The sequence below is a fragment of the Myotis daubentonii genome, chromosome 5 (assembly GCF_963259705.1).
Source record: "Myotis daubentonii chromosome 5, mMyoDau2.1, whole genome shotgun sequence".
NCBI classification, from domain to species: Eukaryota; Metazoa; Chordata; class Mammalia; order Chiroptera; family Vespertilionidae; genus Myotis; species Myotis daubentonii.
In genome coordinates, this window is record NC_081844.1 from 27,363,532 (window position 1) to 27,379,710 (window position 16,179).

A 16,179-nucleotide genomic window follows, 5' to 3' on the forward strand; every position below is an offset into this window, starting at 1 on the left:
ATGGCTGATCAGGACGCTGGGGGTATTACCCCCTCCAACAAACGGTGGCCCCAGGTGCCAGGGCTGTGATCACCTCCACTTTCATGACCCCCCTGGACGTGGTGAAGGTCCGCCTACAGTCTCAACTCCCCGCAGTGACCAGCGAGCCGATGCCTCCCTCCAGACTCTGGAGCCTCTTACGCCAAATTGCCCTCCTCCCTCCAACCCACAGAGAAGTGCCTCCTGTACTGCAGTGGTGTCCTGAACCCCGGGACCTGTGCCCAAATGGTGCCCGCTGTGCCACCTGCGTTCAGGACCCCACTCGCTTCACCTGGTGATGACTGTGCCAGCAACTGCCATCTACTTCACGGCCTTCCTGTGTGGTCGAGCCCTGGCCTCTGACTTCTACACACCCATGGTGGCTGGTGCACTGGCCCGCCTGGGCACCCTGACTGTGATAAGCCCCCTAGAGGCCGTAGGGACTAAGCTGCAGGCTCAGCCCGTGTCATACCAGGAGTTGGGTGCCTCACTGTGGCTGGGCTGGGGTCCCCTGCTCTTCGGTATGTGCCCTCTTCAGCCCTGCACTGGTTCAACCATGAGCTGGTAAAGAGCTGGCTGAGTGGGCGCAGGCCAAAGGACCAGACTTCAGTGGGCATCAGCTTTGTGGCTCTGCATCTCAGGGACGATGGCTGCCATCCTGACTCTACCCTTTGATGTGGCGAAGCCTCAAGGCCAGGTTGCGCTGGGAGCGGTGGAGGCTGTGAGAGTGTCACCCGCCCACGTGCACGCTGACTCCACGTGGCTGTGGCTGCTGCTGCTGTGGCTGCTGCGGATCTGGGCCGAGTCCGGCACCAGGGGCCTCTTTGCAGCCTTTCTCCCAACGATCACCAAGGCCGCCCCCTCCTGTGCCATCATGATCAGCACAGGAGTTGGGCAAAAGCTTCTTTCAGAGGCTCAACCTGAAACAGCCTCTGAGCCTGAGAGGGGCGAGGGGATGAGGGCCGCATCCCTCCCATGGGTGGTGTGGGGCAGGAGACTGAGCCAAATGCCTGTCCTCGGGGGAGGGGGCCCCAAGGGTGCCAGCCCATCCCTGGGGCAGACAGCTTTCTTCCTGCTGGTCCTCATCCCAAGCCGCAAGGATCATCACTTTCCACCCAACCCCCCAAGTTCAAGACCAAATCTGTTAACTCTCTCCTCCCCCTGCCCTCTCGCCCATTTTCCTGTGTTTGTTGTGGCTGGGTCTGCCCCCAAGGCCCACAGAACCCGGGACCTGGCCAGTCTGAACCCACAGCTGTTAATTCACTGAGTGTAAAGATGAAAAATAAAGAGAGAATAATTCATAAATATTTATTGCATAAACGAGGAAAAGAATTAATGATTTGGACGAATATTATTGAGCACCCAGTGCGGGGCACTGGAAATACAAACATGAACAGAACACAGTCCCTGCTGTATGGGGTCTGACATGCGTGTGGGAGAGACCGGACGGGCGGACGGGTGGGCGGACGGGTGGACGGACGGCTGACCTGGGTCTCCACCCGGCCGCACTCCTGGGTGCGAAGGGAAAGCGAGGCGGGGTAGCTGTGCGGCCCCGAGTCCGGCCCCTTTCCTTCCCGCCGGGACTTCTTGTCCGCGGACAGCTGCGCTCACCTGGCGGCCTCCCCTTTAAGACGCGCTCACCTGGGCGCTCACCTGCGCCGGCGCTTCCGCAGGAAGAAGGAAGCGGCGCCGCCGTCGCCGTCGTCTCCGTCCTCCCTCCCGGCTCCGGGTCCGCCGGCCGCCACCATGTCCGCCTCGGCTGTCTTCATCCTCGACGTCAAGGGCAAGGTGAGGCTGGGCGTGGGGTGGGCGGGGGCGGACAGGTGGGTGGCAGCGCGGCCCAGGTGTCCCCGAGGGCGGGGGGCTCCCCTCCCCCCACCCGGGTCCCGGGTCCCGTCCCGCCGGCCCCGGCCGCGCGCTCGCCTCTCGGAGCCCGGGTCTCACGCTCCGTAACCATGGGAACGACAGGGGTCTCCACCCCAAACAATTAGCACAACCCGCAGCCGGGGCGACCACTTGGCCCCGCAGCCCTGCTGCGAACACGCGGGGATCGACCCACTGGAATTGTTATTTCTGTCACCATCCGCACCCACAGTATGAATATTTGGGGAAGACAGCAGGGCCAGGGGGCCCTGATTCCCCTTTGGGGCTGCTCTGTCCCTTTCTGGGCCCCCCTCTTACTGTCCCGCCGTTCAGGAGCAATCATAAGAGCGGTGGGGAAGATAATATTTCCGATAATGATAGTGAGAGCTCAGGTGTCTTGAGGACCTGCTCCCAGTTCTGAGCACTGGACGAAACAACCTTACCAAGTAGGTTCTGCTGTTATTGGTGGCTCACTCCCTGCCAGTCAGAGCTAAGAGAGACATATGGGCATAATCATTTTTATTTTTCTCTTTTAGGTATAATCTTTCTTTTTTTCTTTTACTTCTTGGCATCATCTTTCTTTTCTTCCTTCCTTCCTTCCCTCCTTCTATAATCTTTCTTTTCTCCTCTTTCTGTAATCTGTCCTTCCTCCCATCCTTCCCTTCTTACCTTTCATCATCCCTACCTTGCCGATTTGGTGCATCTGAAGCCCTGGGCAAGACCAGGATTTCTGGAATGAGGCTACTTGGTCCAATTCCTGATTTCCCACTTATTATGAACACGGTTCCTACCTCAGTTTCCCCAGCTGTGAAAGGGAGGTGACAATGATACGACCTCACAGGGTTGTGGTGAGAACTAAATGAGCAAGCAAACATCCACTCTTTTTTTTTTTCTGAGAGCATACCTATTAAAGCTGGGGACAATGAAAAAGGAAGGTTTAGGATAGAAGAAGCAACAGGAGAGAGCCTACTTTGGCACTTTATAGGAAAGAAATGAGCCTGGGCAGGGCTGCTATTGGCTCACTGAAAAGTCAGAGAAAAGAGGGCCTTGGCGACAGACAGGTCCTGGGAGGAGCTGCAGCTGCCCATTGCTCCCCTGGTTGCAAGTCTCCTGGGGGCCCTTAGGGTGTAGGCCAGTGATGGTGAACCTTTTGAGCTCGGCGTGTCAGCATTTTGAAGAACCCTAACATAACTCTGGTGCTGTGTCACATATAGAAATTGTTTGATATTTGCAACCATAGTAAAACAAAGATTTATATTTTTGATATTTATTTATTTTATATATTTAAATGCCGTTTAACAAAGAAAAATCAACCAAAAAAATGAGTTCGCATGTCACCTCTGACGCGTGTCATAGGTTCGCCAACACTGGTGTAGGAGATGCACACTTAAGAGTGAAGAAAGGTGTGGGTGTGCTCCTGGGAGGGGGAGGGCCAAGCATCCAGGCTTTAGCAGAACTATGACCTGGACCTTAGTGAAGGGTCTAGACATGTTAGCTGTTTTTATCACGTGCCCATTTTACAGAGGAGGAAACTGAGGTACAGAGAGGTGCTCAGGCCCCTGGGCCTGGGCCAGGGAGCAGGGTCCGAACCAGGCACTCTGGGTAGAGTGCCCCTGGGTGGAGGGTCCCTGGATCCCAGTGATGACTGGGCCTTCTCTGCCCGCCCTTAGCCTCTGATCAGTCGGAACTACAAGGGCGATGTGGCCATGAGCGAGATAGAGCACTTTATGCCTCTGCTCATGCAGCGGGAGGAAGAGGGCGCTCTGACCCCACTGCTGAGCCACGGCCGGGTCCACTTCCTGTGGATCAAATACAGCAACCTCTACTGTATCCAACCACAGGTGGGGTCCCTGGGGGGCTGGGGTGGTGGCAGCTCAGGCCCAGAGAGGGTAGGCTGAGGTTAGGAGTTGCACAGCACATCAGTGCAACTCCTGTCCTCAGCCTAGGGGTGTGTGGGTGGGCAGAAATGGGGTGCTGGTGGGGAACAGGGTGGGGGTTCAGGGTGTGTGCTCCATTTGAGCCCTTCGAAAACGGCACCTTTTCCTTAACCTCGCTGCCCGCAGTGGTGGCCACCACGCTGAAGAACGCCAATGCCTCGCTCGTGTACTCCTTCCTCTACAAGACGGTGGAGGTAGGTTGGGGCCTCCCACTGGTCAGCTGGCCTGTTGGTCCACCTGTCTTGCCCATCTCTTTCATGATCCATTTTTCTAAGAAGCTCTGCCTGACCTCCCTGGGGGTGCCCTAACGAAGTCCCATCACCTGTGTTCTCACTGGCTGCTATGGGATCATCTCTCCCTATAATAGGCAGGGACCAAGGGGTCTTCGAGAGAGTGTAACTGCTCAAATCTGAGCCAGAGTGAACTGGTTTCCAATCCTAGCTTTCCCTGCTTCCTGGCTATATGACCTTGAGCAAGTCTCTTCGCTCTGTGCCTCTAAACTGGGGGTTACAGCAAGTCCTACCTCGGGGTTGGACAAATTAATAAAATTCATACCTCTAAAGTGCCTAAAACGGTGCTCAGTATACAATAAGTGCTCAATAAAGGCTTGGTATTATTGCTAGCATTATCAAAAATGTTACAAAATCATATAATTTTGTGAGCTCTTACTATATGCCATTCTCAGTGACTGAGAAAGTGCTCAGTCATCACTATTCAACAAACAAGAAATATTCATGGATTTGTCTCCTCCCTGCCAGGCAAAGGAAAAACACCTATGCATTAGACAGGTCTCTGTCCTGAGGCGTTAAAGGGCGTAAAGGAGATTCAATCTGATTAAGATGCTAATCTCACCATAGCATCATGATACTCATGGAGGGGAGTGGTCCCCACTCACCCAGGTATACCCATGACTCCTTACCTTGAGAGGGTGACATTTGAGCTGAGGTCTGAATGACAAGCAGCCCTCTGTGAGATGAGCTGAAGGAAGAGGGTTCCAAGCAGAGGGAATAGCATATGCAAAGGCCCTGGGGTAGGAATAGAAAGGCCAGTGAGGTTGGAGCAGAATGAGGAGTGGAGAATAGTTCAAATGTTGATGACTAACAGGTTCTCTTCTGTGGTTATGCCTACTAATTCCCAGGGGCTGTTACCTTGGGGACCCCAAACTTCCAAGGACTATGAATAGAATACAGAAAGTCCATGACCTCAGTCATGTTTCTGTATAACAGGTTTCCTTTGGCATCCTGTGTATTTTGTTTTATGTATTTATTCTGAGATGGGCCCATGAACATCAGATATGCAGGGATCCACAGTCCAAGAAAAAACAAACAAATAAAAAGACCAGTTCTAATTCTTCCTGGACCTCCCCACCTCTGGGCTCCTACTTTCCCTGAGTTTTCCACATTATTGTACCCAACACGTTGGGTTATATTGGTTCTGTTACCAGTCCATTTCCCCCACTGGACTTCTCCCTGAGGGCAGGGACCCTGGGGGCTTTGTCTGTCGTTAATGTCCCAGCACTGGTATAAAGTAGGCACTCAATAATTGCTTATTGGATGGCTGGCTGGATCAATGGGGACCCAGCCTATGGCTACACCAGCTCCACCTCTGTGGGTGTCTGTTCCTGCACCCCCAGGTATTCTCCGAATACTTCAAGGAGCTGGAGGAGGAGAGCATCAGGGACAACTTTGTCATTGTCTACGAGCTGCTGGATGAGCTCATGGACTTTGGCTTCCCCCAGACCACTGACAGCAAGATTCTGCAGGAGTGAGTGTGCTGTGGGAGCAGCCACAGGGCAGGTCATGGTGGCACGAAGTTGAGGAGGGCCAGGCGGTGTCCCCGGGCCCCCCTCTTCATGCTCCCTGCCGTCCTGCCAGGTACATCACACAGCAGGGCAACAAGCTGGAGACGGGCAAGTCACGGGTGCCGCCCACTGTCACCAATGCTGTGTCCTGGCGCTCCGAGGGCATCAAGTACAAGAAGAATGAGGTCTTCATCGACGTCATAGAGTCTGTCAACCTGCTGGTGAGCCCCCACAGCTCCACCCGCCCCTGCCACGGTTGGGGACAGGAGAGGGGGCCCTCTGCCCGCTGACCCTCATGCCCATGTGTGCATCCCCAGGTCAATGCCAATGGCAGTGTCCTGCTGAGCGAGATCGTGGGCACCATCAAGCTCAAGGTGTTTCTGTCGGGAATGCCAGAGCTGCGACTCGGCCTCAACGATCGCGTGCTCTTTGAGCTCACTGGCCGTAGGTGTCTGGAGCAGGGGGTTCATGGAGGAGATGGAGACCCCTCTGCATCTGGGGCCCCAGAGAATTGCAGTCAGTTCTGAAATCAGCACTTGAGCACCCTCTGCTGGTCATGGCCAGCACTACAGCTGCTGGTTCTTTGCGCAGACGCTTCTTTATTAAGTGCTGGGTGCAAGGACAGGGCAGTGACGAAAAAGACAAATCCTGGCCCTCACAGAGCTGACATTCTAGGCTATACAAGGAGACAGACTAGCATTGCATTTAAAAGCCTGGCAGTGAGACTCAGATTCCCTGGGTTCGGATCCTAGGTCTGCCCCTGGACAGCTGGGTGACTGGGCAAGTTACTCATCCACTCTGGGCCTCAGTTTCCTCATCTGTCAAATGGGGGTGATGGTAGCAGTGGGCTATTAAGTTAGGGGTAAGGGACCCTGCCCCGGCCCCTGGGGTCATCCTGCATGGTTGGCTCTGAGTTTCAGGAAACAAGAACAAGTCGGTGGAACTGGAGGATGTGAAATTTCACCAGTGTGTGCGACTCTCCCGTTTTGACAATGACCGCACCATTTCCTTTATCCCACCTGATGGCGACTTCGAGCTCATGTCCTACCGCCTCAGCACCCAGGTGAGGCAGGGTCAAGCCCCATGGCAGGGGAGGAGAGTGACCCCAGAACCTCCCAGAGCCCCCCTTCCTTTGTCTGCAGGTCAAGCCGCTGATCTGGATTGAGTCTGTCATTGAGAAGTTCTCCCACAGCCGGGTGGAGATCATGGTCAAGGTGGGTTGGAGGAACAGTTACTCACAGTGCTTGATCTGCCCCTCCCACCTCCTCACCAATCTAACTTCCTCTCCCACCTCCCTCCTGGTTCATTTCCTTCCAGCCACACAGGCCCCTGGCTGGTTCCCAAACCTTCCAGGCTCAGGTCCCTGAACCCCGGCAAGGCCTTTGCACTGGCTGTCCCCTTTCCCTGGATCACTCCGCCCCCACTCACCCAGGTATACCCAGGACTCCTTATCGCATCTCCTTAATCTCTTAAATTGGAGATAGTCTAGGTCAGTGGTTCTCAACCTTCCTCATGCCGCGACCCTTTAATACTGTTCCTCATGTTGTGGTGACCCCCAACCATAAAATTATTTTCGTTGCTACTTCATAACTGTAATTTTGCTACTGTTTATGAATCGTCATGTAAATATGTGATATGCAGGATGTATTTTCATTGTTACAAATTGAACATAATTAAAGCATAGTGATTAATCACAAAAATAATATGTACTTATATATGTGTTTTCCGATGGTCTTAGGCAACCCCTGTGAAAGGGTCATTTGACCCCCAAAGGGGTCGTGACCCACAGGTTGAGAACTGCTGGTCTAGGTGCTTACATGTCATCTCCTCAAAGAGGCCTTCCCTCATGTACCTATTGAGAATTATACCCGCCCCCAACATTTCCCACCTCCCTTCTTTGCTCTGTTTTTCTCTTCTATTATCACCATCTATGATCTGTTTTACTTACATATTTACTTTTTAGATAGATAAATAGCATATTTATATGATTTTAAAAATAGTGAACTACCTAGCTTATTTAAATATACTTGACCTTGCCCAGCCGGCATGGTTTAGTGGTTGAGTGTCGACCTATGAACCAGGAGGTCATGGTTTGATCCCCGGTTGGGGCTCGATCCCCGGTATGGGGTGTTCGGGAGGCAGCCTATCGATGGTACTCTCTCATCATTGATGTTTCTACCTCTCCCTCTCCCTTCTTCTCTGAAATCAATAAAAATATATTTCAACAACAAAAAAATGTATTTGACCAGAGCCTCTGAATCCCCACATGTCCCTCCCCTTGCCCAGAGGTAATTACAATCTTGAATTTTATGTAAATGATTTCTTTGCTTTTCTTCATAATTTTGCCCCCCACATGTGTAGCCACAAATATTTTATTCCTGCCAGCTTCTGACCCTCGTAGTAGTGGACTCAGGCTGTATGATTTTGTGTATAACTTACTTTGTTCGTGTAACATTGATTTTAAAATGAATTTGGGGGTCATAGTTTGTGCATCCATTTCTATAGCTGTAGAATATTCCACCGTGGAAATCTATGTCTCCATTCCCTCACATGGGTTGTTTCAGTTCGTGGCTACGCCAGTTCCCATTGCCATAGCAGCTTTGTGCCTGTGTCCCAGTTCCACACCAGGAACTTCTGCAGAGCTTGTAGCACAGTCCTCTTTCACAAACGGGGAAACAGGTCCTGGGATTATGATGTCACTCATCTAGGGAGGGAGCTCCCCTCACGTTGAACTTGGGTCTGCCTGACTCAGGAGTCTGTGTTCTTAGATTTGCCTTTGTTCCCTGGCCTTGGGGTCTCAGGGGAGCAGGGTTGCACAGTGGAGGGTCACCAGGGAGGGTCTTGGTGCTCTTCAATGTCCCCATCTCTGCAGGAAAGGGAAAGGGGCTGTTAGCGCTAGAGCCTTTCATTCCCCCCCCCACCCCCCACCATTTAACTCCAAGTCCTCTGCCCCAGATCCCACTTCTCACATATTCTTCCCCAAGTGAATAAATAATAGTAGTAATCATAATGCTAGCTACCACACACGGAACACTTAGAGACCTTATGGTGAAAGCTTGTCCTGTCACACAGCTCGAGGTACACATATAGTGTAGCTTCTTCATTCATCTGTAAGGAGGACATGTAATGGTTGAGGACACAGGCTCAGTTTGAATCCCCACTATGCCAGTTACCAGCTATGTGACTTGGGCAAAATGCTCTTTCTCTCTGTACCTCAGTCTCTTTTAAAAAATACATATTTTTATTGATTTGCGAGAGAGAGAAACATCAATGATGAGAGAGAATCATTCATTGGCTGCCTCGTGCTCGCCCCCACCCCCCCTACTGGGGATCCAGCCCGCAACCCGGGCATGTGCCCTTGACCGGAATCAAACCTGGGGCCCTTTAGTCCGCAGGACGATGCTCTATCCACTGAGCCAAACCAGCTAGGGCTGTACCTCAGTCTCTTACAAATGGACTTCAGGAATGGATCCTACTTTACGGAATCAGTGAGAGGATTAAGTGCTTGGCACAGGGCCTGGCACATGGCAGGGGCTCAGTAAGTGCCGCCTTCAAATGAAAACCCCTCTCCGATGGCTCGTGGAAGTCATTTTGGACCTGGCAGAGGTGTATGACAGGTTCCATAGGGAAGGCACTAAGGGTAGGGCCTCTGGGGTCTCATGGGTGTGGACCGTGGTCTGCCACTTGGTGGCTGTGTGTCTCCAGGCAAATGCCTCTCTGCCTCTGTTCTCCTCATCTGCAAATTGGGCAGGACTGGTTTTCACTTCAGGTTGTGCAGGCTCTCGATGAGAAGGCATATGGAAAGGGCTTGGTGAATAGTTGCAGAATCCATGAGCAAATTCTTCCTGCTGCACTCTCCCCCCCCCCACCAGGCCAAGGGACAGTTTAAGAAGCAGTCGGTGGCCAACGGTGTGGAGATCTCTGTGCCCGTGCCCAGTGATGCCGACTCCCCGCGCTTCAAGACCAGCGTGGGCAGTGCCAAGTATGTGCCCGAGAAGAACATTGTGATTTGGAGCATTAAGTCTTTCCCGGTGAGCACTGGACAAGGGTGGGGCTCTGGAAGGACCCACCCCAACTGCCTGAGGGCCAGGGGGTAACCAGTCAGACCCACATCTACCTGCCCATGGTTGTCATTGTGGGGGTGGGGGTGGGGGTGGGAAAATCAAGCTAGACATCAGGCTGGCATGGTGGTGAAGCTTCCCTACCGGGTCTGAGGCACCCAGCCTTGGGTTCAGATTCCCACCCCACTCTCTCTTTTTTTAATATCTATTTTTATTGATTTCAGAGAGGAAGAGAGAGGGAGAAAGAGAGAGAGAGAAACATCAGTGATGAGAGAATCAACGATTGGCTGCCTCCTGCACGCCCCCTACTGGGAAGTGAGCCTGAAACCCAGACACGTGCCCTGACCGGAATCAATCTGTGACCTCCTGGTTCATAGGCCGACGCTCAACCACTGAGCCACACAGATGGGGCTCCCATCCCACTCTTTTTTCTTTAATTTTTTAAAAAATATATTTTATTGATTTTTTACAGAGAGGAAGGGAGAGAGATAGTTAGAAACATCGATCAGCTGCCTCCTGCACATCTCCTACTGGGGATGTGCCTGCAACCCAGGTACATGCCCTTGACCGGAATCAAACCTGGGACCTTTCAGTCTGCAGGCCGACGCTCTATCCACTGAGCCAAACCGGTTTCGGCTCCCATCCCACTCTTGCCTCTCTGAGCTGCATGGCCTTGGGAAGCCCTGTTCCCCACATGGAGCCTCAGTTTTCCCACCTGAAATAGGCAGGATTATGTTACCCACGTCCTTGGGCCCATGGAGGGTTTGGTCTGTCCCTGGAATCGGGGGGGTGGGGGCGTTCATCAGGGCCTGAAAAGTGGGAGATGGCCCCACCCCACCTTCCAACCGGGCTGAGGCTGTGAGTCTTAGCCAGGAGCCTTTCTTGTCTGTGAAAGGGGCCGAGAGCTGAGACGGCTCCAGGGGCTGTTGTGAGGATGGTCTGTGGTCTTAGGGACCCCTCGGTGTGTCTCATGCCCCCATTGCCTTTAGGGGGGCAAGGAGTACCTGATGCGTGCCCACTTTGGCCTCCCCAGTGTGGAGAAGGAGGAGGAGGAGGGCCGGCCCCCCATTGGGGTCAAGTTTGAGATCCCCTATTTCACCGTCTCCGGGATTCAGGTAAGGGAAGTGGGCAGGGTGGCTCTTCTCTTACACCTCAGTAGGTTCCCCTATTGAGTCACCTCTCCTCTGTAGCCAACCATGTCTTTTCCCCAGAACATTGTTGCCTCTTCTGCCCTCAGCCTGGGTCTCCTCTCCCTTTTTCTCTCCTTCTCCCTCCCCCCCTCTCTCTGTTCTGTGCCACTTTCCCCCCCTGATTGTAACTTCCATCTCTCTCCTACTTACAGGCTGTTCACCATTCCCTTGGCCTGTGGCACCTCATCGCCCCCAAACTGTGTTGTGTCTCTTTCCTTACACTGTGTCATCTCTTTCTGGACCTCTCTCCTGGACCACCTTCCTTTCCCCCGTCCCACTGTCCATGCCACGTCATTGCCCCAAGCCATGTCACTTAACTACTCCCAGCCTGTGCCCTTCCTTCCCCAAGTGGTGTCACTATATTCCCCTGGTTCTAGCAAGCTCTCTCCCCTCAACCTGGGCCCCCTCCTCTCATTTCTTTCAGGTCCGATACATGAAGATCATCGAGAAAAGCGGTTACCAGGCCCTGCCCTGGGTCCGCTACATCACCCAGAGTGGCGGTAAGGCAGCCGGCTCCCTGGGACAGTGGGGTCAAAGGGATGATGGGGATGGTCTTGGAGTTTTGATACATTCTCACTCTCACTTCGAGGGCTCCAGAACTCAACAGGCCTATCCTGTCTTTGTCACCGTGCCAACTTGGGCCTTGGTTTGCCCATCTTTAAAATGGGGGCAGTTGTCAGTTCCACCTGCTGCCTGGAAACAGGCTAGTTACTGTGGGTTCATTCCCTGTGTTTGATTCACCCTTGGCCTTGTAACTTCCTGGCAGGGTTGGTCCTGAACACTGGGGCTGGGGAAGGATTGGGGAGACTGTCCTCTGCGCCATTTGTCCCATTCTGAGATGTCCCTGCTCATTGTTTTCTTGCAGATTATCAACTTCGTACCAGCTAGAAAGGAGAGGAGGTAGGGCCTGGAACACGGGCCTCCCTCTCCCTCGGTCCTGATTGCGGACTTTAGAGGGAGGGAAGGAAGGCGGGGAAGGTGTGAGCAGGCCTCTATTGGCTTAGCAGTTTCCTGCTTCCTGCTCCCAGCACCTGGCCCCCTCCCAGACTTGTCCTCTACTCATAGGCTGGGAGGGATGGCCTCCCAGCTTCCCTCTTCCACTTCCACTTTTATATGAAGAAAAAGAGGAGGGGCCTGGAAGCCCATTCAGGAGTGCCTTCACCGGTGACCTGCCTTAGGGGGTGTTGGTGCCCCTCCTTCACAGCTGCTCATTTGAGGATGGCATTAAAAACATCAACTCAGCTGCTGTGCGTGTGCTTCTTGGCTGGGGACTGGGGATGCCAGGGACATCCTTGATTTGCTGGGATGGGAGTGGGTAGCACAGATCCATTCTTCAGCCCTGGTCACAGCTCCTCTGGGCCAGTCCCCTGACTGGGGACTTTCCTCCCCGCCCCCCCCCACAGTCAGTTTCCCCCGCAGCCGCCAGAGGGCGCTGTTAACGTCCAAGTCAGCGCCTGGCTCCTCCGCTCAGAACCCTCGCGTGCTTCCCTCGATCTGTGCCACCCATCCCGCCACCTGCGTGCCCTCACCTCCCCCTCCGTACCCGGCTCTTCCTGGACACACCAGGTGCACTCCCACCTCAGGGCCTTCGCATTTGTAGTGCCCTGGACCTGGCATGCTTTTCCTGGGTATCCACACACGCTCCTTACCGTAACTTCCGGTCTCAAATCAATGTCACCAATTCAGGGTGACCTCTGTTTCAACAGCCTCCTTTCCAAATAGACTCTTACTTATCCCGTTGTATCAACTCCCTTAGCGTTTACCACTCAGAAAATATGTAATTATTGTTCCCTCCTGCCCTGAACTGTAGCTCGCTCTCCAGTTGGGCGCCTACCACACAGTAGGTGTTCAGTAAAAAAATAAAAATTTCCCCCCAGGAAATGTTTGAATGAAGGTCTCTGCCAGGTCCAGCCACGTGGCAGCTGCGGCGTGAACGTTCCTTCGCGTCCCTTGCACTTGCTGTGCTCGGGCTGGTTCAATCTGAGCCAGAAAGAGATTTCCTCCTCATTCGCTCGTTTTATTTTCTCCACGGTGCCTCACGCTGTCTTAACTTATGTAGGTGCTTGAATGTGCGATGGGAAAGGTTCCTGCACAAGGTGGGTGGATGAAGGAGACAAAACGCTCCGCTCTCTGTGAAGGACGAATAAATGCTTATCGTGCAGCATTTATGGTGGAACCGCGGGCGCGGCGGCCCCAGCGGAGGCGCTGGGTTCCTGGAGCCGCCCGCGTTCCCCTAGCCTTGAACTTTCTCTCCCCGGTCAGTTAAACCGGCTCTGCCTCCCGCGCGCCAGGCGCATTTGAAAAACCGAAAACCCCGCCATTGCCGGCGGTCCGCCAATCGCCGCGGCTCGGCCAATCAGGAGCGGCACCGCCCACGCCAGCGCTCAAACCCTCCCCGGCAACGCGTAGCTATTGGCTGCGCTGGGCGCGTGGGCGGGGCGTCGCAGGGTCGGGCGCCGGGCGGCGCGGCGGGGCTACTTTGTAGCGAGCGAGTTCGTAAGAAAACAAATCGGCCGCGTCCGGGGGCGGAGCTCAGCGCGCAGCCTCCGTCCCGGGCGGACAGCTCCGCAGCCGCGTCGCGGCGTCTGCTCAGAAGAGACTCCGCCCGCAGAGGAGGAGGGAGGGTGAGTGGGGCGGAGACCGGGCCCCCTGCGGGCCGCGGAGGGTTGGGCCTGCTTCCCAGCCCCTCGCGACCTGCCGGCTGACAGCGGGGAGGAGCCGGCCGGGGGTGGGGGCGGTGGGGGTCGCGGCGGAGCCCCGGACTGGCGAGCCTGGCCGGGAGCCCGGCGCCGGCTGGCAGCTCCGCGGGGGGGCGGTGGGGGCCAGCCCCGGTGGCTGCCCCCGCCCTGACCGTGCCGGGTGGGGCGGGGGGCTTCCCAGGCCGGTGTCGCCATGCTGCTGGAGGAGGTCCGCGCCGGCGACCGGCTGAGCGGGGCCGCGGCCCGAGGCGACGTGCGGGAGGTGCGCCGCCTTCTGCACCGCGAGCTGGTGCACCCCGACGCCCTGAACCGCTTCGGCAAGACGGCGCTGCAGGTGAGGCCGGGCGGCCTGGCAGCGAGGCCGGGGCGGCGGAGCCGGGAGGGAACGGGGGCCCAGACCCCGCTCCTGAGTCTCCTGGCCCGGCGGGGGCCGACCGGGACCCGGGACCCCATTTGGGGGCTGACGTCACGCCCTGATGCCCCCTTTCGTAGGTGCTGGTGGATGGGGCGTGGATGGGGGAAGGGAAGGCTTTCCATCGGTCTTCGGGTGCTGGGGGTGCAGTTTTCCTGGGAGGTTCTTTTCCCGGGAGCGAGCATTCAGCTTCTCTGGATACCGGTTTCACGGGGCCGGCCCTTGTTTCTTTGGGTTCCTATGGGAAAACCCGACCGTTGGAATTAGGGATTCAGGTCTCCACCGCCTTCTTATTGCCTCTGGGGTCCCCAGAGAGATCCGGTTCCTTGTGTGGGGGGTGATCTCCGTTCTTTTCTCTCCCCCCCCCCGTAGATTCTTGGTATATCACGGGGAGTCCCACGGGGGGAACAGGTACAGGGTGCCTAGTAGTCCCCATTCCCTGGAGTCATTTTAGGGAGGAAGCTCATCTCTGGAGTGATTCAGGTGTTCTAGGGGAGCGTTCCGGTTATATGGGAGGGGCTGTTCATTGGAGAATGGGTTTCAGATTCCCTGGGCATCTCCTTTCGCTTGAGGGGGCTGTCAAGTTCGGGGGGCGGAGGGGGGCAGTTCTCATTTTATGAGACCCATTTCCTGGAGGGAGGTGTATATTTCCTGGTGATTTCCCACGTCTGAGGGGGTGGTGGTCCTCTGGTTCCTTGTGGAGGGTCTTATGTTCTTTGAAAGTTTGCATGGGAGCTGTTCCTGGGGTGGATGTTTTTCCTTAGTTTCTTGGGGATCCCTGTTCCTAGGAGACCTTGTCCTCTGAGGTCTCAAACAGCTGCCTGGGGGTTTGCGTTCCCTGGGCTTTTTCCATTCTCCAGAGGACCTCTTCTCTGGTGTTCCCTATTTCTGAATGACCCCTCTCTCCAAGTGATGCCTTTTCCTGGAACCCCTCTTTTGAGAACCCCCCGAACTCTGCCCCTGCACAGGTCATGATGTTTGGCAGCCCCACCATCGCCCTGGAGCTCCTGAAACAAGGCGCCAGCCCCAATGTCCAGGACACCTCAGGCACCACTCCGGCCCACGATGCAGCCCGCACCGGATTCCTCGACACGCTGAAGGTGTTGGTGGAGCACGGTGCTGATGTGAACGCCCCTGACAACACGGGGTCGCTCCCCATCCACCTGGCCGTGCAGGAGGGCCACACGGCTGTGGTCAGCTTCCTGGCTGCCGAGTCTGATCTCCATCACAGGGACACCAGGGGACTCACGCCTCTGGAGCTGGCGCAAGGGAGAGGGGCTCAGGATCTCATGGACATACTGCAGGGGCACATGGTGGCACCACTGTGACCCAGGACCACCCACTGCAGCCACAGGACCCAGCTGGGTTCTCTCTCCGAAAGGAAGAAAGAAACACTTTCTCTTTTTGCTCCTCCAGTCCCGCTGCCAAGGGTGGGGGAGCACCAGTTTGTGGCTTGTTGGTATTGATTTCTGGAGTGTGTGTGCTCAAGGGACATTTCTCATTTGTTTTTCCCTTTTGTGTGTTTGGTGAGAAGGGCTCCTGTAGGCAACAGCCACCTTAACGGTTCAATTTCCTCCACTCCCCAGACTGCTGGGGCGACAGAGAGTCCCAAGGGCAGAGCGTTTAAAGCCTCAGCCCCAGAGTGAGGTCATGGCTTCCAGGGCTCCTGGAACCTGGCGACTTGGCTGACTGTACAGAGAGCCATCTCAAGTGTGCACTCTGCTTTTGAGCATGGGGGCGGGGGGAGTTCCAAATGAATAAGAGGGCGGGATGAGTTCATTCATATCTTGTTGGAAACTTGTTTTTCTGTCTCTTGTACAGCTTTAAAAAAAGATTCTATTTATTAAGCTTTATGGACAAAAGTTGTGTGGTAACTTAATGTTTTTACCCATTAAATTAATTCTTGTGCTTGATCGCAGTGGTGGTGGCTTCTGATTCTTTAATCTGCCATGGATAGTCACGCGTCCAGGATGTTCGTGGGGGTGGGCACGGGGGTCGCGGGTCACGGATGCTTCGGGGAGTGGAGAGAGTGGTCATTCCCAGGGCGCCAGGGGTGCGAGAGCTGGGTGGGGCGGCGGTTTGCGCTGTCGGAGCGGAAGCGAGGCAGGAAACCGCGAGTGGAGAAAGGGCCCCCAGATGTCAGCTGGGTGCGGGCAGCCCCCGGGGTGGGGTGGGCGGTGGCTGCAGCCTTCCCCGCA

The 16,179-nt window shown here is 55.1% G+C and overlaps 2 protein-coding genes and 1 pseudogene across 3 annotated transcripts; all 3 read left to right on the forward strand.

The window, feature by feature from the left end:
- LOC132234409 (probable mitochondrial glutathione transporter SLC25A39) lies at nucleotides 1-977 on the forward strand (annotated as a pseudogene).
- Nucleotides 978-1,668: 691 nt separating this feature from the next.
- Nucleotides 1,669-12,112, forward strand: AP1M2 (adaptor related protein complex 1 subunit mu 2). Of its 2 annotated transcripts, none has more exons than XM_059696822.1 (12): nucleotides 1,669-1,806; nucleotides 3,552-3,708; nucleotides 3,945-4,012; nucleotides 5,452-5,582; nucleotides 5,693-5,840; nucleotides 5,937-6,063; nucleotides 6,534-6,682; nucleotides 6,762-6,833; nucleotides 9,492-9,650; nucleotides 10,670-10,795; nucleotides 11,295-11,370; nucleotides 11,736-12,112. In XM_059696822.1, exons 1-12 carry the CDS (start codon nucleotides 1,765-1,767, stop codon nucleotides 11,756-11,758), a joined length of 1,278 nt encoding a protein of 425 aa, XP_059552805.1. In that variant the 5' UTR covers nucleotides 1,669-1,764; the 3' UTR covers nucleotides 11,759-12,112. The 2 variants fall into 2 exon arrangements, with proteins under 2 accessions (XP_059552805.1, XP_059552806.1); XM_059696823.1 differs by having other exon boundaries at nucleotides 6,540-6,682.
- A 1,225-nt stretch (nucleotides 12,113-13,337) lies between these two features.
- On the forward strand, nucleotides 13,338-15,894 carry CDKN2D (cyclin dependent kinase inhibitor 2D). Its single transcript, XM_059696825.1, has 3 exons — nucleotides 13,338-13,494; nucleotides 13,751-13,903; nucleotides 14,950-15,894. Exons 2-3 carry the CDS (start codon nucleotides 13,763-13,765, stop codon nucleotides 15,307-15,309), a joined length of 501 nt encoding a protein of 166 aa, XP_059552808.1. The 5' UTR covers nucleotides 13,338-13,494; nucleotides 13,751-13,762; the 3' UTR covers nucleotides 15,310-15,894.
- The last annotated feature ends 285 nt before the right edge of the window (nucleotides 15,895-16,179 follow it).

What these genes read in the sequence shown, in the direction of transcription:
- AP1M2 (XM_059696822.1), top strand. Translation starts at nt 1,765, where the DNA reads ATGTCCGCCTCGGCTGTCTTCATCCTCGACGTCAAGGGCAAG. An exon ending in CAAATACAGCAACCTCTACT is followed by an intron (nt 3,709 to 3,944) that starts GTATCCAACCAC and finishes CGCTGCCCGCAG; the next exon opens with TGGTGGCCACCACGCTGAAG. An exon ending in GGAGCATTAAGTCTTTCCCG is followed by an intron (nt 9,651 to 10,669) that starts GTGAGCACTGGA and finishes CATTGCCTTTAG; the next exon opens with GGGGGCAAGGAGTACCTGAT.
- CDKN2D (XM_059696825.1), top strand. Translation starts at nt 13,763, where the DNA reads ATGCTGCTGGAGGAGGTCCGCGCCGGCGACCGGCTGAGCGGGGCCGCG. An exon ending in TCGGCAAGACGGCGCTGCAG is followed by an intron (nt 13,904 to 14,949) that starts GTGAGGCCGGGC and finishes GCCCCTGCACAG; the next exon opens with GTCATGATGTTTGGCAGCCC.